The following is a 25,697-nucleotide window of genomic DNA, read 5'->3' as shown; positions in this document are numbered from 1 at the left end:
AAAAACATTCTAAACATTTAAATAACAAGAACATCGTATAAAAAAAAAGAATAATAATAAACCATTATCGATATAGTAAAATATTTACACGATAAAACATATATTATTAATGTTAATATTTATCATAATGATTTTGGTATAAAAATAATTTAGTTGAATAAAATATAAATAATTTGTAATTTCTGTAGGAAAAAAATGCTCTTCTTTTTTGATTTATTACAACAAAACAAAGAAAAAAATATATAAATATAACCACCGGAAATCGAATAATTAGTTAAAATCGCCAAGAGATATTCCGTATAATTTGGTTTTGTCCGCAGATAAATAATATTTTTAAAATAATAAATATATATCATGTATAATATATATATATACATGTTTATATATCATCATTAATAATAATATCGTCGAAATGAAAAAAAGTACAGACGAATTAATCAAAATAATTTAAAAAACGACCCTTTCGTCGGTTACTGTCCACGTGGTTGGGTGGTTAACAGCCTGTAGGGTATGAGCGAGGGTTCGTCGTTGGTTTAGTTGACCGACGGTTGCATACAATATCCGCTGTACGTTCGGATGTTCTCTTCCGAGTAGTTCTTGCTCTGTATCACTCCGGCATCTGTGTGATGAGAAGGGCACGTATGTTCCGCCGGACACTGACACAGCGTGTTAGTGTTGACTTCGTCTACCATTTCCTGACGCTTTCGCACCGTGAACAGCCGACAAGGTTCTTTCCGTTGACATCGTAACCTCTGCAAAACGAAAAAAACAATTCCAAATTATAAGACGTAACACGTAAAAAACAAAAAAATAAATATTCAAACGTTTGTACGGGTTTATAGTGTTCGATGATCATATGATATTGTTATGACGTACAGAAGAGACGTGACGTGAGTTTGAGTAAAATTAACTAAAATAATTTTAATCCTATTTGAAATCTAACTAATATGTTTTGCATAGTCTTGCACAACTAAATTGTTTTTCTTCCGAATTGCTAAACTTTATACTTTCATTATTTTTTACCTGTTTCTAATACGTATTGGATATTGTGTTTAGTATAACTATAATCTGCATAATATTATCAAGGTATGTATCTTAGTATCTTTGGTAATCTATTCATTTTGTTGGAGGGAGAGGGTTGGGTTAGGATGATACTATCCCTTAAAACCCTTCTCCCACGTATTTTTTTTTTATATATACCGTATACAAAAATAATATTAGTATTGCATGTTCAAAAATGTTCATGTATATAATACAAATATTATTTTTAATGCGCTGAGCCTCGACTTGTAGTATGTAGTAGGTTTAAATAGTAAATATACTATAGATATATTATATCTATACACGATGTACACAAGCATTAAGAAGTTCCGCCAACTGACATAATAATTAATGATACTATTATTACGTGAATATTTCAAAAATTTAATACAGCGTTTAATAATTATTTCACATAAACATCGTCGTCCCCCAATCACTGGTTTTGTTTATGACTATATAATTGTATATGACGCCATGTTGTCGATTCAATGATCCCGGATCCTTTGCGAGAGTTAATTCAACGCCATTCAATTACTTTTATTTTTGTTTTGTAGTTTACATAGAACACACTATAGATTATAGAACAAACAATATATTTGTCAGCGCGATTCACGCGGGCGCGTATCGGTAACGCTCTTGTATAATAATTAATAGTATATATTAAAGTCCCCGCACGAGTACTAGCGGCCACTCGATGAAACAACGACATTTTCCCCTTCGTCAAAAAAATCTTTTGTAATGCTTTTAAGGAGTACTATTATATAATGACAACATTGAAATATTTTTTAATATGGAATATCCGTGGGTCGGATAAATATAGCTTTTCCGGCAAGTACCAGTACGCTTTGTATCGTAAAACACTACTCTACAGGGGGAAAAGGCGCTTATTCAGTTAAAACTTTAACAAGCGTAAGTGCACATGTGAACTAAAAAAATTGAATGTGCTATTCTACCTTAATATTACTCCAGATGGCTACGTGAATCAAACATCTAACTCAACGTTGTCGATAAATTTGACCAAAAGATCATATATATATATATTTGAGTTTTGGACGGATCGCATAAGAAAATTGATTAATTTGACAGACTAATCATAAGCCATTAGATCATAATATTTAAGGGATCATTAGCTCATTAATTGATATAAATCTCATATAATGTATAAACATTATACAAAACCCAGTGAAAGGAGTAAGGAATATTGTAAATACGGTATACCTGTACATTTTAAACAAAATATGCAGATAAAAAATAAATGCTTTATTGAAGGTAAACTAAAATATGTAACCCAACTTAACCTAAACATGCTGAAGGCTGTTCGAGAGGGTTAATTCATATGTTCGAGTTGGGGTCTACTATGCCTCTTGAATCTATTTAAAAATCGATTCTTAATTAGGTTCATTTTCAATGATTCTTAACGTAATTATAGTATATACTAGTACTTACGCTCTGAGGGGAGCATGCAAACGAATACTGATAGCCGATCTGTTTGGACTCGGTCTGGTACGCTTGCCGCTTCAGTAGGTAGGCAACCGAACCTTTGGGACAGTGGCAGTGAACCGTCTGCAGCGTACCGTTGCCCTCGCTGCGCAATGTCCACGCCATATCGCGAAAGTAGCGACATTTGGGCAACATCTTGATGGGCTCGCATAGCTATACAAAAATTAAAACATTATTGACATCGTTTTATAGAAGGTACAAGTATTACGCAGATAGATACATAAATACGTTAAGATAACATAAAGCTAGATGTGTACCTATTATTAATGCATGCATTATAAAGTCCGTAACTCGTAAATAATATTATGTTATATAATATATATACCTAAACGTCGCATGCATACTATAGCAGATTGCAGGAGTGGACTAACTAGAGTGGAGGATGGGCAATCCCCGCCTGGATTTATGAAAATTGGGGCTACTTGAATAAATTTGAGCCGAATTCACTGTTTATCCGGGGCCAATTTTTATTCCCAGTCCGTTCCTGGCAGATTGATTATTACAATATTATTATTATTGTTCACCCCTATTTTGTCTTTGAATAATTAGTTTATTAAAATCCTGATTTTTTAAATTTGTTAGTATACCCACTTTAAATACCATCAGCCATTTAAAGATAATCTGATGTATCGTCTCGTGTCGATATACAAACTATTTTTTTCAAATAACAATAACTCTACATTTTACAAAACATTTTTAAGCAAAATATTTTATTTTAAATGTTAAATTATAAACAAATCAAAATTTGAAGTAATAGATTCAGAGTTATAAAGATTCAAATGCTAAGGAAAATAATCATTAATAATAGCTTTAAAATATGTGAGCTAATGTATTATGAATCTATATGAATCTATAATTATTTGATAATTGAATCAACAAATTATTAGTTAAATTTTTATAGTTTGAAAACAAGTGTCTAAATATAAAAAATACTAAACTAAACATTACATTAAAACATTTACGCAATTACAATATTTCATCTTTTGATGTAAAACTACTAATTAAAGATAATTATCCTTACTCTTACTAGTATTTACATATAAACAATTCTTAACTCAAAAATTATGATTTAAAATTTTAATTTTAATTCATCAGAACATTATAAAAAAGTCATTTAAAACAATTAACGGCAAAAAAAAAAAAAGTAATTAGAAAAAAAGAACATCAAACACATAAAATTGCATAAAATTTCTGTTTAAATAAATGGTCTTTATAACTCTATAAATTTTAATAAAATTATACTTATATTTTAAAATTTTAAAAATTAGAATTTGAATAAATCCATGATTGAAGGGTGACACCACTCGGGGCGAATGATATTATCCCCAGTTGAGGGTTCACATACGCGTGTATTAAAACGCACGAATGGTTAACTGAAGTCGTTGTGCGTTAATAACAAAAACAGGTAGGAATAACGTATGTATACGTATCTTTTTTTTTTTGAAAATTTATCGAAATCGATAAAACGATCGATCAAACGGAATGATTCTGACGGGTTTTATTCGTTAGTATAATACTGTGTGTGAATATACTATATTATTATATGCATAATATAACAATAATATTATTTATATTATATAATATATTGTACGATATCGCGGTGCACAAGGCGCTTTGGGGCAAAGGCGCGTTACACCCAGCCGCGGTGGATTTTCATATTTCGTGTTACTTTTTCGTTTTCTTTTTTTTTACCTTGAACTGCCTCGTTTTGTCGGTGATGGTGTGCCCGTCAGCCGGCGACAGCATTTGCGAGCACGGCGGCACGCCCGGCGGACACCTGCACTGCCTCTCCACCCACGGCCATTGATACATGTCCACCTTGCTGCACACCGCCCACTTTTCGCACACCGGCAACTCTTCCTCTGAGCTCTGAAATAATAAAAACACAGATGCGATTATTACACGCGCGTCAAATTACGAAACGCGTACCTAAATAGTATGAATATTATAATATATAAATTAATAACAACGACGACGATAAAGATAATGCACAGCGAAGAAAATAAAATTACAGTAAACCAGTATCATAACAATATTATAATACGAGCGCGTAGGGTCGCACCCACTTCATTCGGAGAAATGTCTTATGAAACTGCATTAGTAAGTACAAGTATATATTTTAATACATATATATATATATATATTACGTGTGTGTATGTGCGTCCATATTATGTTATGATAGTGCACGTAGGCATCGAATTAAATAGAAATTATTAATAAAACACATTATTTTAATAAAATATTAAATAGTATAGGCATACGTAATAATGATGTATATTGTAAAATAACGATTTAAATCCGCGCGGCGAATAATCGATAATTTATTTCAGTTATATTGATGATTTTGACTGTTTTTAAAGTATAATAATCAAATAACGTAGGTAATAATTAGTAATGTATAATTCTTTGCAGTATTTAATTGACCATCGGTTGAGATCTCGAAGCGAAATATTCATGTTTAATTACCTTTATTTTTCTGTTAATAATTGGATTAAATCCAAAGCTAATACTACTACTTTTACATGTTTTTCGTAAAAATATAGATACCACGTGCTATACCATTTACGAGTATAATATATAATTATAGTAATTATACCGACTACAAGAACTTTAGATTAGATGGAAAAAAGTTTTAGCCAGATCTTAATCGATCACGATCAAGCTGATTAATTTATTAAATTATTTAGTATTTACCGTCACGTGTGAATTATATATTACCGCTTACATAGTAATTATTTATATTAATGCAATCTGTTTGTTATTTATTACAAATAAATTCATTTATACATGAAAACGTTTTTTTTTTTTCTATAATATTGTGTCATAATAATTTGCTAGGCATTACAATTGCAGTCATATATATTATACAAACATACATATATAATGTATTTATTATATTTTTACTAAAATAATTTGATTACTACTAACGTAAATAATGTGGGTATAATACTAAAGCTATCAAGTACAATGATTTTTTTTTAGAACGTATTTTTTAAACAAGATAAAAAATAAAATGACTAAATGCATTTTTTTTTTAAGTAGGTCATTATTTTCAATGTCTTAATGATTATCAGAATATATATATAACCTCGTCGTAATTCTTTGTATTTTTCGATAAACTTATAGGTACCTATTTGGTTTGCAAGCGAGACGGTTATAAGTACTACCCCAATAGATTATAAAACTATTACAGCATGTCAAGACAAGAAATACGATTGTCGTACATTTTATATATACGGTAATACTGTAATAATTTAAAACGACTCATTGTTTGTGATAATATTTTTTACACGTGTAGGATGATAATACTAATGAATGTTAGTTTTTTCCATAAAATGTGGAACTAATTACTAAAAGCTGCAGCATACTTCGACGTGATTGCACTGTACAATATTTTATGTTTTTATAATGATCCACAACATTGTAGTTCAGAGACCATTTACAGGGAAAGACTCGATAGAATATATATCTGAATATAATTATTAACAATTGATGAACACCACAATGTCGCAAAAGAAATTTTTCCAGTTGATAATATGTAGAAAATAAATGATTAATTCGTACACCTCACCTCGTAAAATTTGTGAGTTATAATTCATTTGGATCAAGTAAAAGTAGCCTACGTAAAATTTATTACCTCGGTGTCTCTCACAAAACATTGTATATTCCAATGGCATAAAAAGAAGTTGATATACTTAAATCAACTATAAGTTATTTTTTGTGATAAATATAGCACCTATTTCAAATGGAAATTAAAGAGAACTAATTTTTTTTTAAATAAATTATGAGCAGTATACTTTTATTTTTATCGAAATAAAAAGATGTAAATAAGTAGATAGTTACTAAAACAATTTATACGTCAAAAATATATTCATACAGCGTCTGAAGAACGTATTTACACAGTTATATATTTTAATACTCATTAATAAGTAAAACTAACGACAATCAAGATGTCATTGAAAGTAGGTATTTATATAATTATATTTTACGTATATGAAGTATGAATTTATGCTATTTAAGCTCTGTTGTTTTTGACCTAATACCAAATTGAGTATTATTTAGTTCTGGTATACTATATCTATATTCAATGGCAAGACTTATAAATTGTATTGATGACAATGTGCTGTGATCTACAAAAGATCACATCTCTTCCCAAAAATTTAACGTCGATAGGTATAAGGTGTAATTATACACATCACACATCATACAAAGTTACAAAATTACAAAATATGTTCCGACTGAGCTCCATTTTAATATGTTCCACATCATGTATAATATTAATCAGAATGAAAACTTACGTTTGAAAATATTTAAATGCCCATAACATATATTTACGATTTCTCCAAATATTAGATATTTATTTAAATATACATATGTGTGTAGACGTGTAGTATGTGTTCATAGCCTCATAGGTACAGAATAATAAGCCATATGGATTTTTAATGTACTGGTGTGTGATAGAGGAGTTCAAGATAACGTGAACGAGTGTATGAGGAGGAGAAACGCTGAATCTAGATTTCATTTAAATATTAAGTGGGTGTGTGTAGTAAATAGGTAATGATTTTACGTAACATTTTAATATAGACAATAATAGTACTTATTTAAATCATAATAATCATGTAATAATATAATATTGCATTTCTGCATTATCATATACTTATAGTATGAGCGAATAAAATATTATGTTTTGGTATAATACTATTATATGTAATATATGTTCTCATGAATAAAAAATAATAAATACCAATCGCTGAGTGCTATATAAAATATATATGTAATGTGCATTATGTGTATGTGTGTGTGTAGTATAATATGTAAGGTATAGTTATGTATATATAAATTATTTATTATTGTTATTATTATTAATTTTATTCTAAAATAATATTTATAATTATAATTCCGTAGTAAAATAATTGTATCTATTTTGTTGTTTTTTCGTGTTATTTTGCGTTGTATAATTTACTATATTATATATTTTTATGCCATCGTGTTATAATGATAAAACAGATCAAAAACATCACGTACTCTTTTAACAATTAAAATTTTACAATTCAATATGTATTATGATTAATATATGACTCAAATTATATGTGTTTGTCGTCAAAAAAAAAAAAAAAATGATGGCGCGTGTCTATCTAGAAATTACGTACCTATTATTCGATCGGACATCCGCACTGAACACGTTTTCATCATAAAACAATAATAATAATTATAGTATTACCTATACACTATTCGACTCGTAATTTGTTATTTAAAGTTGTATAATGTAAAATGTAAATTATAATCAAACACAATTTGAGCGTTGTTATTGTTTTGCTTACGTTATCATAATAATAAATGTCTCACCGTGTACGACAAATTCCCGTAATCGTGTATAAGGTGATTACGGTATCTCTGTACGTAATAAAATAAACTTAAAGAATTTCAAATTAGCTTTCTCTTTACCCAAAAAATATATTTTTACGGATTTAGATTGTTTAAAAGAAAAAAAAATCTTACTTCCAATTCCGTCTAGTTTACTCGAACAGAAATTAAGTGAAGTGATGATAAAACGAGTATACTGATTTATTCACGTTAAGCCCTATATTAATAGTATTTAACGAGAAATCGCGAACCATCGTATTATTATAAGGTTCTCTATACGTAAATCTAAAATAAACACCTTTGCAAGAGTCACGTATAATACTTATTCCGGTTCCGTCGCAATTAAATTAAAAAAATATTGATAGAAATAATATTTTAATTATTTGACGTTGTACTTAGCGTCGAAACATGTTACGTCATTATGTTTTGTTATTGTTGCACATGCACATTTCTGTGCGAAACTGCGAAATTAACGCTATTAATTTATAGTAACGTTTTTTTTTTCAACATCGAAATTTCTGTCGTCCCACGCGACGTTATTTGCACACGGTGATGGCGACATGATATATATTATTATATAACATTATGTTACTGTATTATATGTATATATTTATAAATGTATACGCTTGCATCGTTATTTGGTGATTAAAAATTGATTTGGCACGATTTTTTACCTAGTCCGCCCCCTTAGAAAAAAATTTGATCGCACCGGCCCTGTTGGCATCGACTCAAGTATTCGACACATCTGCGGCCCAAGATGCAAACAAATTGATTGCGCAAAAAACCACACATACTATATTATAATTTACGTTATAATGTTTTATAATGTATTTTAAATAATTTTTTATTATATTTATGTACGCACGTGCATTGCGCGGGACTTCACGACGCTCGTATATTATTATACAAAAAATACTTCTCTGTAGTACACACGCGTCGTATAATAACTAAATAACGTATTACGTGTATGTATACAACATACATCATATATATATATATATTATACATCTGTACAGGAATTACTCTTATATATTATTACCTATTGGCTTCTCCATGTTTATCTATATCTATCTATATATTAACAAACGAACATAAACTCAGTCATATAACCAAAGGTATACATGACGCACAATAGCACATGTATATATTTATCATAATGTGGCATTGTGTTGAATTATGAGTATAGAGGATACGATTTTTAAGATTTTTTGTAAACAGAAAATAATTATTTTTTTTGAAAAACTTAGTTCATTTAATTCATTATTAATTGACATTAAAGAATATACAAAAGTTCAAAAAATGTACGTACGTGAGCATTGATACTTGTCCGTTATTATATTATATAGTACCTATATTATACATATTACCTATATATCAATATATCATTTTAATGATTAATATAATTATTTCAATATTCTACGTAATAATTTTACTAGCCCTTTTTTCATTATGAATAAAGTTTCTGGAAGAATATGTAACTAAGTAACACCCCCTTCTGCGACTCACTGGCCACCATCCCTCAAATAGTAACTACGTCGCTAATACTGAACATTTTAATTTATAATAATGTATTGTATAATTTATGAATACACATCACGCGACTTTCCTAATAAATACATCTGCTACTCATTGCTAAAAAAATATACTAGATAAAATATTATAAGTTTATATTGTTATGTAACTTGTAATACATATTATATATTATTACAGAACCGAGACATTTTAATTAGGTAAAATGATCATATTTAATGTATTATGTTTTCCATGTTTCATTTATGTAAAATATATAATTCATGATAAAATATTATATTGTTTTATGTAAATGCTTACGGTTTCTAAGACTTGACATATTTTAATTTATGAGATTTCAATTTCGATTGTACTATTTGAACTTAAATTATTAAAATTGTCTTAAATTCTTTTTATGGATATTGAATGTAAAATTAAATTATTGTACCTATATTTTGTTTTAATTATAGGATGTACACTGACGCTGCATCAAATGACCTGCACATACTAAAGTCAATACATTAATTGTATTATATGTGAATAAACATAATTGTGTTAATAAATTTAAAATTTAAATTATACTTTTATTAAATTTACATAATTTTGTAATATTTTGATTTTAAAGAAAATTTTTTGCAGACACTGTGCAATAATTTAGAATTTAAATCCAGGTTTTCTAATGCAACAACAAATAATTATGGACTGTAATAACTAACAAATCGTCCAAAGACTTCACAGTCATACGAATAATAAACGATATTATCAAAAACTGTACCTAGATACTACAAAATATTATGTTCCTACGAGTAGAAACTTTTTATGTTTAATAAACAGTTTTATACTCTTCCTCGGACTCAAAACAAAGAATTCAAAACAACATTAACACGGAGCAATCCTACAGAAGACTATAATATGTAAGTAATAGTATATATGAAATAGAAAAAAAAAACTATCATTATCGTGTTTGAAACCGTCCATCTAGTTGATAAAATTCGAAAAAAAAAACAATCTAAAATATAATAATAAAAATAACTTCTAACACACACACATAATAAACACACGCTTATTTATATATATTTATATAATAATTGACCAGATGGTGATTACGACAGAAAACTCGGAGAAACGTTGAAAAATGTCAAAGATGATGAAGTAAAAAAAAAAAGGAACGGGTATGTACGTTCATGTATACCTTATATATATATATAAAATAATGATTCAATACATATTTTGTTTAGTATATATACGATACGCAACAATGTACTGTAACGACGACCGCGCGACAGGAAGAAGTAAAAAAAAACGCGCACGCGCGAGCTTGTTTTTTTTTTTTTTTTTTATTGAATCGTAGCTGCTGCCGCCACCGATCGCAGTCGATTTTCATTGATGCGACGACGGCGTGGCGTAAAAAGATCGGTCGGCGAGCGTCACTGAATGGACACGACGTTTTTGTGGGAGGGTGGGGGGTTGTAGCGAATGGGTTAGGGGAGCGGAGTGGTTTCCAGCCGTCGGGCCGGACGGGGCGGGCCGGGTACACGGTTTTTATAATAATTTCATTCTTGTTTTTTATTTACTATTATTTTTATTCTGTTTTGAACAGACTCTGCGCGGGCGGGCCGGGGTGGGTCGCTGTCAGAGGGAGGACGCGTTTCGGTAGGGGCAATCGCCGCCGCCGCCGTCGTCTCGGACGAACGAGAGAGATCGCCACCACACGGTCGACGCGGCGACGTCAGAGACGCTGTGAGAGTCCGCGCGCACGGCGGATCGCACGTGACATTCCATTCACGGAACGAACGGTCGGACAAGCGTGCGCCGCCGCCGCCGCCGCCGCCACCCGGGATCCATGCCGTGCGACCGGTTCCGTCTTCTCGCGGGGCGGCGAAGGGTTTCCGTGCGCGCATTCGGAACTGGTTTTCCTCTGCTCTCCCGGCTTGCACGACGGCCGAGTACGTCCGTCCATTATACACACAGCCGCCGCGGTACATATTATTATTATTATTATTATTATTGTTGTTGTTGTATTCCGTGAGCGCGCGCGTGTATGCGGCGTTCGATGCGCGCCAAAAAAATTATAACCGGAAACGCGACGTCACGGTCGGACTCACCACCTCACCTGTTTCCTCTTGCCGCGTGCGCGCTCGCGACGAGATGACGATGACGCGGCGACCCATCAATCACCTGTTGCCCGCCACGGAGATTGACAACTCATATACAGTATATTCTCGTATACACACGCACGCACACACACACACACACACACAATACCTATATATACGCGTGCACCGGTTTAGTATTCGCGTTTGCTCTCGCGCGGATAAATATAATATAATACGTAATACGAATCGATCGGCATATCAGAGTACGTATATTATTATCATCGCGAAACGCATGTGTTGCAGTGGGTATACGACGGGTCAATGTCTATTCTAAAGGTCAATTCGCATCCATACCTCTCGCAAAATGATCGCGATCATTCGATATTGATATAAAATATAATAACGTTAAAATATGTGTTTGTATCGTAAAAATGATTTTGATCGAATGATCCCGCTGCAAACCGACGTTGTGAAGAATAATATAATAACTGTGCACGTGTACGTTATTCGCCGTAAAGAAAACGATTATTATTATTTGCATACGACAATAATACGAGGAAGTGCGCACCACCCCCAACCACAACACGTGGGGCCACCCGCCGGCGGTTGAATGCGCGACGACGATCGTGGGAGAATTTTTCTCTCTTTTTTTCGCGGTAAACAATCGGAATAAAAACAACTACTGCGCGCCATTCAACGGGACGACGACAATGGCGAGGAAAGGAAGAAGAGGAACTCGCCGAATGCGTGTGTACCTGTGTATAATATAATAATATGCGCGCATTGATTGTACTCACAAATACACACACACACAAGCATGAATATGATATATGTGTAAGTATAATATATATACGTATGTAGGGTCCGCCGCCACTGAATATGCACCGATTGTCCTTATCCGCCGGTTATATAGGTGCGCTGCAGCTGTCTGTCGGGGTTACTTGCGCGTGTATATATAATCGCGCCCCGGCACAGATCGTGGCAAGTGTATATATAATATAATATTATATACATTGTATTATGCACGCCGCGATAACCTAGTTTTACAACGCGTCCTTTTTTTCAAAGTCGAATACGTGTACGTAGGCGATACACCGATAAAAATTTATAGATAGATAATGGTATATGCAACACGACAGACGTGGCTCGCTACTATTTTACCGATCTAAATATTATTATAATAATATCATACTGCAGTGACGTTGCTTATCGTCGCCTATATAATATAATACTATCATTGTACGTGCTTATAGGCTTAACTTTATTATACTGAATTAAACTCTATCGAATATTCCTTTTTTTAAATCGACGAAGGGTCGTACAGATCTCGCCCATACCTAGCAACCCCGCGACGCAAACCGTGATATACGATATCGGCGGATACGCATATGTACACTTGAAGCGATTTTGAAACGTATACCTATATAAACGACTGTATATTATTATGTTTCATGTATATACGCATATAATATGATGCACAGTTATGTAGATAGGTTCACTGAAACCAGCATCTACAATAGGTAGATATAAAGTATAAACACACACACATATATTTTACACACATTAAACATGTGTGTGTGTGTGTATAGGAGACTCCGACGAGTTTTCTAACGGCGAGAGAGAATGTACGAAGACCGCGTAGAAAATATCGAGAATGCGATGCAAAAAAAAAAAAGAGTCGGAATGCCGTGAAATGGTTTCGTGTAAAAAAATTTTGACGTAGGTATCCGATGTTTAATAATGCGCAGAACGCACATAACGCATTACGCATACCTACATAATAAATCGGTACAATTTCGTTTTTTTCCGTACGTTATTAAATGCGCGCGTTTGTCTATATATATATATATATATATATAGGTATATTAATATGAAGGGCTGTCGTCGTCGTCGTCGTCGTCGCGGAGACGGCGACCGGAATATACGCCCCCGTGTACGGGAAATGACAGGTTTCAGACGCGATTTGGGCGCCACTCGATCGCACGTTAAGATAGGAATATATATAGGTATACACAGATATATGTGTATATACTGCACGGTCGCCGCCGCGTAATCGAGGTCCGTCGCCACTACGCACATATATCGCAGTCGCCTGCACTCACTCGCCGTCGTCTGCACTCTGACGCCGCGCCGTGCCGGGCACGTCCGCGTAATAATAATAATAGTAATAATAATAACGTCGGATAACCGCGCTTGGCGCCGGTCGTGAACCAAGAAAAACGGCGTACCTGCAATACCTATACATATATATATATATATGTGTGTGTGTGTGTGTGTGTGCATATGCCCTCGTCGTCGTCGTCGTCGGAAGAACGCGTTTCGCCACGCTCGGCGCGCCGTCCGCCTCGACCGCTGTGCGTGCGCAATTCATGCGACGCGCCTATCGCGGAAGACGACGGCCGATCGGCCGCGCCGGCACTAACGAACGCAATACATTACGTTACGGCACACCTTGTTTTATGTCTACCCCGTACTGTTTAATACGTAGCGAACGATATCCAACGTCGGTCCGCCCTCTTTTACCCCTCTATAGAGTAGTAAAAGCAAATCATTTATTTATTTATTTATTTATTTTTTTTTTTTTTTTTGATGTAGTTAAGATTTCGTGCCGCTTAACACAAAACGTTTATAGTGTATACGCACCGTGCTGTTTAGAACCTACGTCAGAGCCGGTTCCTAATAGGCGGCGGACGAACTTCATCACGGCCGCTGACAAAACAAAAAAGAAAGAAAAAATGTTTTTGAATAACTTTTTTCTACATTGTACTGAATGAGGTTTTCATTGATTTTCATTTGATTTTTTGAGTTTTCCTTGGCTTTGATTTAGATAAGTACAACAGACGTGTAGATACATCACGTTTAGATTTAAAACCAAAAAGAAGTTAATCGGAAGATTTCTTGAATTTCTGAAGTGACCCTTAAAAATATTATAGTTGGTGGTCTTTGACTTAAACTCTTAGTCTATAGTTACTATACTCGTATTTTCTTTGTGACGTAATTTTACTATTGCAATATGCGCGTATATTCGACACATCATTACTTGTATACATATACAATATAGTTAATTAATGGCTATATACTTATGTCACACTGAATGACAGTTAAGATGGGGCACATACACGCACCAAATCGATTTTATTCTATTACCTATTTACTTTTTTATATTTCCGGTTTTAATGCACATTACGATTTCACGAGCTTTTGTTGATTTTTAATTTATAAACTTCAATATTACATTAATTATATATATATATATATATATATATATATATATGTTTATTTTTTTATTTATATGTGGCATAAAGATGACTGAAGTAAGAATCAATAGTTATTAACTAAATTTTTAATAACATTCTTACGGGATGTTTAGTGAATTTATTCATAACTTTCACTTTAATATATCTATTAATAACTCAAATAGAGAAAATAATTTGATTTTAAACTTATTATTTAAATTATATACAAAATGTCTAGAATAGTCTAATTTATATAGATTTAATGAAAATGTTGTATTTTTTTAGTTAATATTTTTAAATTATATTAGCAAGATTTTTTTATCTGGTGTTGCATACATTTTCGTTTACTGCTGGCTTTATTAGTTTCCCCAAAATCACAAGAGAATTACTGGGAATTTCCTTCATTTGAACTCAAAAATTACCAATAATGCAAATATTCTACCCGAAACCACTTTAAAATTTCAATATTGATATTAACCTATATATGTATGCTCCAAAACGCGATGACATACATATTGTAGTACTGTAACACTATATACTCCTCACCCCACTGATTATCTAAAAAAAAACTCTTATTGTTGTTAAATCAATACATTTCTTAGCTCTACTCAGAATCTAAAACAAACGAGTTTGTGCAGTAGCAAACAATAGTTTTTTCCTATCTCGGTGAAGATTTTTTTTGCCATTTGCAATATACATATTATATATTATGCATTTATATATATATATGCATTGAAACTGGATCGAATATGTATATGCTATATAACCCATTGTCGAAGTATAGATTGTTATTAAAAAAAAAAAAATTATGCTTATTCTTTTTAATTTATGCAATTATAATATATAAATATTATGTTACTTAGCGTAGGTACTTAAAAATATATAGTGCTTATGAATATTAAATAATAATTTGTTAACCAATACTCGTATAATCGTATTTAATGATTTAGGAGTCCAACAATTTAAGTTGTGCTTTTAAATTGTGCAGTGTCAATGAAATGGTAAATTGACGCCCTTACACATATATAGTACTTCACCAAGTATGCTCAACTCCTCAAATCAAACAATTTTAAATTATAATTTAAAATTATTGCATTTTCTAGTTAGTTTACTTGAATCTTTTTACCATTTAAAAAATTAAGTTCTCTTTTGGTATACATACATTATATTTATTTTAATGAAAACAACTTTTTTATAGTATATTTTTATGTAAAAATTATGTTTTTAAGTTATTAAACTTTATAAGATGAAGATAATTATTGGTTTTTAATATTCTTACATCAAATATTTTTGATATTTATTTTAATTTAGTACTTTTTATACAAGGATTTTTTTTTTTTTTTACAAATTATAACATTTTAATAATTTAATATTAATTACTACAATTTTTAAATTATTATAACCACATCCATTTTCTAAATCTATTAAAATTATTATTTCAAGTTTAATAAGTCGTAAATTATACTTGCTTGAATTTTAATTTAAGTGTTTATCATAATTTAAAAAAAAAAAATAATATTGCTTAATAATATACAGTAAAAACAGGTAGATTTAATTTGAAAAAAAAATGTTTGTTCAGGACGCGCTTTAAGACGTAAGAACGTAGTCGTTTAATCAATCAAATTCAATTAGATAATTTTATTATGTAAAACAAATGACATTATTTTTTTCCAATAAGCATTTCACGTACGATGTCTTCTTATAGTTTATTAGTTATCTTTATTATTTTACAGAATAATTACAACGTACTATACTGAGTATTGATTATGATATTATATTAGAATCGTAATAATTACTGTAAATTTTAATAGTTAATTATTATTTTTATGTACCTTGTCACATATTTTTACACCCTCCCTCTGCTATACCACACAAATGGGATATTTAGCTATATTAATCAATTACAGTTGAAATAAAACCTATAGACTTAAATACTACGCTGTAATCTACATGTGTATCGTATTATTATTTTTTTAATGCCATATTAGCTTACTACGTTTAGAATAGTACTAATTTTTGCCACCCTATCAATGTTATAGTTATTAGCTGCTACAGTACGCGACATCGCCCCATCAGCACCAGACAGTGTGTCGCCCGTAGCACCCATTATATCATACACGCGTCTTCAAATTATATGGCATTTCTCTTGGTTCGAAGAAAAATCGTCAAATGCCCTTGCTCAAGGACACATCCGTGATGAATAGACACATAATGGGTTTTTATTTATTCTTTTTCGTTACACAGACACGTTGAGGACACAAAGAGGAGAAGGGCCCACTATATATAATTATTATAACCCGCAACAAAGGACCGTTGGTGAATGTTTATGACTACGATGAGTATATTACATTATGTATATATATATTGTACATAAATATCTGAGTTTGTGTGTGTGCGTGCGTGCGTGTATGCGTGTATATATAATTCGCTTTGTTTTAGGGTGCCAAGGAATGAAAAAGGAGGGAAAAACAACAGTATTATCGAACACGTTACATTCCGATGGTCTGGCGTGTTCCTTTTGTGCGAGAAGATAATCACACGATCCTCCGTCGTATATATATAAATATACCTATATATATATATATATATATAGTCTTGCCCCCCGAGGTGAGGGGGCACGGACACGTTGTTATTCAAATCTACTCGTAAATCAATATCACTCCCTCTATATATAGGTATATATTTTATACCTATATACATATACGACCGTCGGCCAAATAAAAAAGAAAAAGTATTTGAAATTAACTATTATATTATTCTTCGTCTTCTTTAGACTGCTACAGTGATAATAAAAATATATATACTTTTTATTATTATCATTATTGTGATTCGAACGCGGTTGTGTATTATATTATTATCCATATATGTATATTATATACGTATTTTTTATTCTAGGTGTATATATATATGGTATGTATTATATATTACTCCAGATTCGCGCACCTGTTGATTTACCTCGAGAAGAACGTTAAAAATCATTACACAGAAACGATGGTATTGACTGGGCACCATAAAACATCGGAACGGTACCATAGTCGTTCTACAGTATTATATATTATGTATAGAGTATACATACAAGATAGTATTCAAAAAATGTTAATGAAAAAAAAGTATATATATAATATACACATACAATTATTATAGTGATGAGTCTGAAAAAAAAACACAATCCAAAGTTAACCGCATACACACGACTGATGGAATGTAAGGTTGGACATTTTGTTTGATTATATTGTATTTCGTAGCTTGTGGTTATGAGGTATATGTACACGTTGGTATTTATTTCGAATTGCTAGATGAACAAAACCAGTTCAAAATAGAGAACTTGATTTTAAAGAGAGGAGAAATATCTCAAACATCTAAATGGTTTATAATAGCAAAAATAAAATACTGTTTTCATTAACGCATACTCGAAACGTTTTCCATATTTGTTTAATCTAACGTTCGAAAATGTTATTAGCATAAATGTAATGTTCAAAATTCAACCCAATCGTATAATATAAGAAAAAACTTTAAACAACAACGTAATTGAATAATTTCTTTTCATAGTGCCTATAATCTAAATATATTTACAACATACATAATACATATGCATATATTATGCGAACACTAAACGTTTATACGTATTTTATAATATTATTGAAATTTTAAATGATTGTCACATGCTTATACACACTATGTCACGGACTTTCAACACAAATAAATCTTTTTATACATAATCATAGCTTAGAAAATGTATATTAGCAATACTTATGTATTATTATTATTAATAATCGAGTTCTATAATAACTGTAACATGGCTAAATAGTTTTATCTCCATCGTTCACGATCAAAACTTTAAGAAATTAAATTTATTGAAATATTAGTTTGCATTCATGTATTATTATAATATAGCTGATACATGTATGGATAAAAGGAACTCGTTTACATTTATACGACATAAAAATGGTTTTTTTTTTTTTTTTGTTAAACGAACTATGAAAAAAGTTACCAACAAAAGCGAGAAATTGGTTCTGATAATCGCACATGACAAATGGGAAAAACTGTGGTACGGACGTCAAAATTCCGAGATATAGAAGGATATAGTCACAGAAGACGGTCGTATTAGTAGCGGATATGCATGTGTACACATACGATGCTATAAGAATCCCCAGGGGCGTGGGTGCGGTATCGTGTATAAGAAGTAAGTATTATAGTATGTATAATGTACGACATGTACGCCATAAATAATATATATATATGGTATAATACTATTATATTTGTTCGGCTGACCTTTCCGCCGAAAAGGACATTTATCCTTTTGTGTAATGGATCCCCTCCCCCCTGTACCGGAAGCGCGGATCAAAAACGCAGTCGCCAACTTCAGACATACACACTCACACACATGTATGCGTATATAATATATAAACACACATAATATAATACATTTATATATATATATTATAATAAATAAATGTGTACTACATGACCATGGCTCGTCCTTATACACAAAAAACCCATTGACCCTATCCGCAGGACCGGATGTTCCTTATCGCGCACGCCTATCCTAGAACCGCATTCCTTACGACGACGCCGTGCTGGACGAAATGTATGTGTGCCCATCGGATGAACAACAAAAAAAAACTTATTACATTTTTGGTTTTATTTTTCTTATGTTATTATTATTTTTTTTATATTATTATTTAACGATATTTTTTCGTCTGCTTCCGTTCTACCAGATTTGGCCGGTAAATTAACCGGAACGGGGTTTTTCTTTCTTCCGATAAAATGGGAAACTATACATGCAGGTATGTATAATAATATATTGTATGACGCAGTGTATAATATCATCGTAGTACATCGTCTTGCTTTAGGTATCTATACATACTGCTGTAGAACGGAGCTGTACGTGTATTCGATATTATTATATTACACCGGAGTACAGTTTTATACGTATTTATAATAAATATCGAATAAACAGCGACCACGCTGAGTGGATGCGAAAAAAACACACCATGGCACCGATCTCATGGGTAGTTATAATTTCCGTATTTTCTACAATAATATTACAAAGAATTTATTATTATTTGTGTGTCTTCCGATGCTTTTATTCTATTTTTCATTTTTTTACACCCCCTCGGACAAAAACCAGTAGCTATACGCGCACCGCATTATTAGGACAAACGCGCGATGATATAGCGCCCCTGCCACCCCGTCGTCGTCACTAAGAATAATAATCATTGCGGCGCACAGTAGCTGCTGCGGTGGCGGCGACGGCCGGTTCGACGGGTGGTTCATGTCGCGTACCGAATGCATAATAGAATATAATATTATATACATGTACATATTATTACCCGTTATAAGAGACCTAAGAGAAAATTCGTTTACCACTCGGACAGGAAGTGCGCAAGTATATATAATATATATATAAACGCCGACGAAATCGGAACAAATAGAAAAAAAATTACCTGTCGAATTTACACCAGGAAGTTTACACTAGATATAAATACACTAGGTAGGTAACTGAAACGTTGTGAAATTCGGACGTTAATATCGTATATAAAATAATATATATATATATATATATACACGTCGGTTTTAATTATTGTCGCCATATAGGTGTAAAATTTCGTCTGGTCGATGACACGGCGAAATTATAAATGCATCACATCGACAGTATTACAATTTATAACATCGCAAACGCACAGGTGGTTATGGCGTGGTAGTACAATTATTATTATTATTATTATATAGGTACGTAAGTATTGCACAACCCTATGGCGGCCGGTGTAAAAGCTTTACGCTGGGATGAAAATTGTATGGCGTTTGCTTGCTAAAAATTATTAATTATTATATGACGTGTGTATGAGTGTAATATTATATTGTATTATTATAATATTATAGTGACCGACATTGAGTTTAACAGCTTTTAGTTGTACAATATTGATTTGGTCGGCCCACGTGCTGCCACCATTGCATTTACACTATAATATATATAAATATTATACGTATATTATATAGATACATATTTGTTAAGTTTTTCAAGGAAATTCCACGCTAATGTCCTTTCAAACGTGTGTACTCGTATGGTACAATATACGATGCATTGCAATACCCGTCGCGGTGAATTTATATTTTATATTTAGATTTAGATGTGAAAGTTTATTTTCAAATTCCAATTGCGATTCTGTTAGAAATTTATAACTGCAACGATATACATAAAAATATATCACAAACTGATACATAAAATTAATACGAGTAACTATATAGAATGTGATAATTTAAAATGCATTAAACGTTAAACAATTAATATTTGTATAGACATAATTAAATGCATATTATTAAGACTGCTTATTTTTTTTCTAAAATCGTTTAAAATAAAAATTATATTGATCATAATCATTAAGTTTTTTTCTAATACTTATTGTTTTAAAGTAATTAATGTATATTTAAATAGTTATTAATGTTAAAATAAAAATAATATTTAAGAATACACTTCGTATCAAAATATACGTATGTATAATTATTTTCACTCTTATTTAAAATTCTTATTCAATAATTAAATTATATTTTAATATCAGGCTGCTCTTTAAATGTGTTTAATAAGGTCTATAACTTAATTATAACAATACAACAGTGCAGGTTTTTAAATATATTAATGTATATTGTATATATACAACATATTATGTATCATGGAAAATAAATTACACAAAAATAAACACGGTAAATAAATGTATTTGTACACAAGAACACGAAATGTATGCTTTAAAAATAAATATCAATTATAATATTGAATAATACAATAATTTAGATACATTGTTTTAGTTATAATGAACCATATATTTAATGCTAGTTATGGATACCTATGTTATAAGTATGAAGTTAAAACTAAGAATACGATATAGCTTTAATTTACAGGATTCATAAAAAAAATTATAACAATTTTACTTATATTAGACCGAACGCTAGACCAATATACATTGCAGTTATTATTTATTATGATACAAAGATTATTGTTATATATATCCTGAGATGATTATTTAAAAAATAAAAGTATTACCCAATCGGAAACTATTTATATATGGATGAGAAATCACATTTACATTAATTTTAACACACTATATCTTCTTTTAGATTTATTTTAAAATGTGTTATATTTTTTATGTATTTATTTTAATTTAAAATGAGAAATTAAATACCCGTAAACGCAGTATTCATAGTTCAGTTATATAAGTTACAGCAGGTTGGATGACCACTGTAAAACAGTATAATATAGGATCATCAACTATACAATTTATATATAATAGTTATTTATAATATATAGGTAATTTATATATAAAAACGTAAATGTATTTTGAATAATTCAAAATTTATGTATTTATAGGTAAACTTAAATATTTGTTAATTCGATAAAAACAAAATCTATTGTTAGGTGAATAAATAACGCACTTGTAACTTAAAAACTTTTAAAAAAGCATACAATGCGAAGAAAAAGTAAAATTAGTTTTACAAATCGTATATTTAAACAATCATTAATGTTGATTTTAAAATGTCTGCTATATACGGGCTTTATCTAACCATTATTATTATAGCGGGATTGTGAACAAGGAACGAGATGAGACGCCCGGCGCCTTATTAATAGTAATTCAATTAGGTTAACAAATTAAAAATATTAAAAAAATTCCTTCGTACTATGCCATCATCATTCATTAATGTCTAATGACGAGGCCGCAACCACGAGTCACGACCAAATAATATAATGACGGGACTATGTATAGTGCAACGGTCAAATACTATATCGTTGCGTATAAATGACACGTACATGGGACAATTGTTTTAAAAATGATTTTTATTATTGATCACTGCAGCAGTTTGAAATTACATAGTAATTCAAGATATTTATAATATTAAATGATAATAATTTAGTTAGGTACCGAAAGTAGCTTAACGAACACGTCTTCACCCACGCACAGCTATCGTATATTATAGTAAACATCGTTAATTCCGTTGAATATACCCAACTTCTTCCTAAGCTTTATCAACAACTTTAAAATAAAATTTTCGTTGAGTGATTATGATTATATTATATGTAATGGATAAGTGATTGATTAATATAACATTCGAGTGCATAAAACATTTATTCACCCTGCAATTACAATTTTGATTCACCGGGTGGATAAACATATACCTACTTTACACCTTCATTGTAATCGATCCATTACATCAGTAACATGATATTAATAGTGTATGCTTAACAGTTGAGGTCCTTGTACTAATTTTTAAATCACTAAAATTATTGATACCTATACCTCCTATTCATGACAGTAATATATATATATATATAAAATAGTTGAATTCACCTATAATATAGGTCCTATATACATGTTATATTATAATAAACTCACGTATTGGACCTTCGAGAGCAATACCCTAAGATATATCGTCGACGGATCGTCGGGGGGGATAAATTCTAAAAAGGTATTATATTATTATAACATATACGTATAGGCCAACGGCCGCTTAATTCGTATACGTATAGCGTATATTATATATTTATATATTATATTTATCTCATTTATACGCGCACGAGTTCCTCGACAGTCGGCACATATAAATATATTATATATGTATATATTAAAATAAAATTGCTTACATATTATAATGTATATACATCATATGTACATTGTACCTATATTATCTGAAGTAACTTTTCTTAGAATAATATGCAGAGTACTCATACAGTTTTTATAATTTATATTTATTTAAATCATTTCCAAAACCATAAGATTTTAAAATATTGTAAAATTCGTAATTTATTAAAACGTATTCTAATCAAACATGTTATATAATTTATAAAAATGACTTAAATTTATAAGCCCTCTCGCCACAAGCAATATACCTAGTTATTAATGTTAAAACATGTTTGCTTGTATTTATTATTAGGTATTTAAATTAATACACCAAATATTATAATGTACTATTTTGTCGTTGCTAAACAATTAATTAATATTATTGTTTACAACGAGTTGTGTATATCATGTTCTCAACAATAATATTATTATCGGAGCCGGAACCGCGGGCGAAGGAAGTATTTATATGAGCCGAATAACGAACGGTACGCGCGCGCGTCGAGCAGCCGCCGCCGTCATCGTCGTCGCGCCTTCGCTCGCTCACGCACGCCGCCGCCGGGAAATACAAAATACTATTCCGACGAAATTTGCATTCGTTATCTGAGGAGGTCCCGGGGGAACCCTCGTCGAAACCATAATAATAATAATAATATTAATAATATATTATATTATTAATGTTATACATCTTATATCTACACACAAACGCGTACGTACGCTAACACATACTGCAGGCACACACAACACACGAGTGATCCGGTCAAACCAGCTTCCTATTCAAACTGCCTACCACCAATCTGGTTTACACCGTGTATACGTTATACGTATATATACAGGTAGATACGCACAATAATAATAATAGAAAGAAAAAAAACACACACTCACACACACATGTACGTATCGGTCTATACAATCTCTATACTCTGGCTGCTTGAACGCATATACGTCTTATATATTATATATGGTGGCGCCTGTCCGCGACAAAGTTATAAAGGCGCCTAGTTGGCCGCGATTGCGGCCCGCGGGTCTAAGCACGAACACACACACACACACACACACGTATACGTTCGCCGCTATACATATTATTATTATTATTATTATTATTATTATGGCGCGCTACTGAGGCTGCACACCAGTGGTGCTTAAAATGTTATCACAATGATATCATAAACGATACTTGTGCGTAATTTATCGTAATACGTCGATTTAATATAGCGATTCGTATGTCATAATTGAAAAATTCAAAAATGCTCACCCCGGTCTGGTACAAGACTCTGACTGCGGACGCCTCGTGTCTGAACCTCCTCGGCTGTGGCTGTTGCTGCGGTGGTTGTTGGTCGACGGCGGCGAGTAGCCCGGTCATCGGCTGCCGGTCGTCGTGGCTGCTCTCGCTGCCGTTGTTATTGTTGCTGTTGTCAATGTTGTTGTTGTTGTTGTTGTTGCTGTTAGTGGTCAACTCCATGGCTACGCCGCCGGGCTCTAAGGACTCCAACGCTTCTGCCGCCGCCACTGCAGCCGCTACCAACGTCAACGCAGCCGCCACGCAAAACATCACCGTTACCGCGCGCGGTCCGACCATCACGCATCACCGGCTCCCAAAACGATTTTCACGCGAACCCTAACGACCGAGATGCTTCCCGTCGGCGATGAACACACTTGTCGTCGTGCGCGCGTGTTCCGTGTGTATATTTTACGTACGGTATTATTATTGTTACGGTTATTATATTTTTCTCAAATCTTTTGCACGCTTCGAACTCGACGACAGATGTCTAATGTATATAAAATCTCGATCCCACTAAAACGCGCGAAAAAAAAAAATAAAACACGGTCGCACTAAAAAAAGTTCACTGGAAATCACGAATTTCTCACGTAATTAAAACCGCGACAATACGCACTAGACGCGTTCGCGAAGGACGTCGCAGAAAAATTATATCGCGCACAATATCAACAACAATATAATATTTATATAATATTATAGTTACGTGCGTGTAGAAAAGATCGACGCGGAGCGGCTGACTCGTGTACGACACCAAAGCGCGTGTGTGACCGTTGACGATCGCGGTCGGTGTGTCTGTGTGTGTTTCGTCGTCGTCGTCGTCTGCTGCTGCTGCCGTTGCTGCTGCTGCAGTTGCCGCGCGCGTTTTCCCCATATCTTGGTGGTGGTAGGGCGGCGCGCTTTGCGGGACCCTGCAGGACGGGTGAGGAGACGGTGCGCGCGGGCGCACAGACGCCGGGTGAATGAAGCAGGCAGCGGCGGGTCGACGACGACGACAGGCACGACTCTGATAGGTGGGCGCGGCGTGAACGGCGCGGGTCGGCTGACGGCGCGCAACCTGGTCCTCGGT

General features: G+C 32.3%; 1 protein-coding gene across 1 annotated transcript in view; it reads right to left on the bottom strand.

Moving 5' to 3' along the window:
* Positions 1 to 213: 213 nt before the first annotated feature.
* The window catches only part of LOC112594754 (protein giant-lens), a gene marked incomplete in the record, with an annotated part of 30,406 nt that continues 4,922 nt past the window's right edge, over positions 214 to 25,697 (bottom strand). The window contains 4 exon segments of the mRNA XM_025339720.1: positions 214 to 752; positions 2,488 to 2,694; positions 4,234 to 4,410; positions 24,608 to 25,450. Of these exon segments, the coding sequence (XP_025195505.1) occupies positions 534 to 752; positions 2,488 to 2,694; positions 4,234 to 4,410; positions 24,608 to 24,931 (927 nt within the window).

This window comes from Melanaphis sacchari, unplaced genomic scaffold (genome assembly GCF_002803265.2).
Source record: "Melanaphis sacchari strain LSU unplaced genomic scaffold, SCAv2.0 Contig23_pilon_pilon, whole genome shotgun sequence".
Lineage (NCBI taxonomy): Eukaryota > Metazoa > Arthropoda > Insecta > Hemiptera > Aphididae > Melanaphis > Melanaphis sacchari.
Note: the sequence above shows the minus strand (reverse complement) of the source record. Positions and strands in the feature narration are given on the sequence as shown.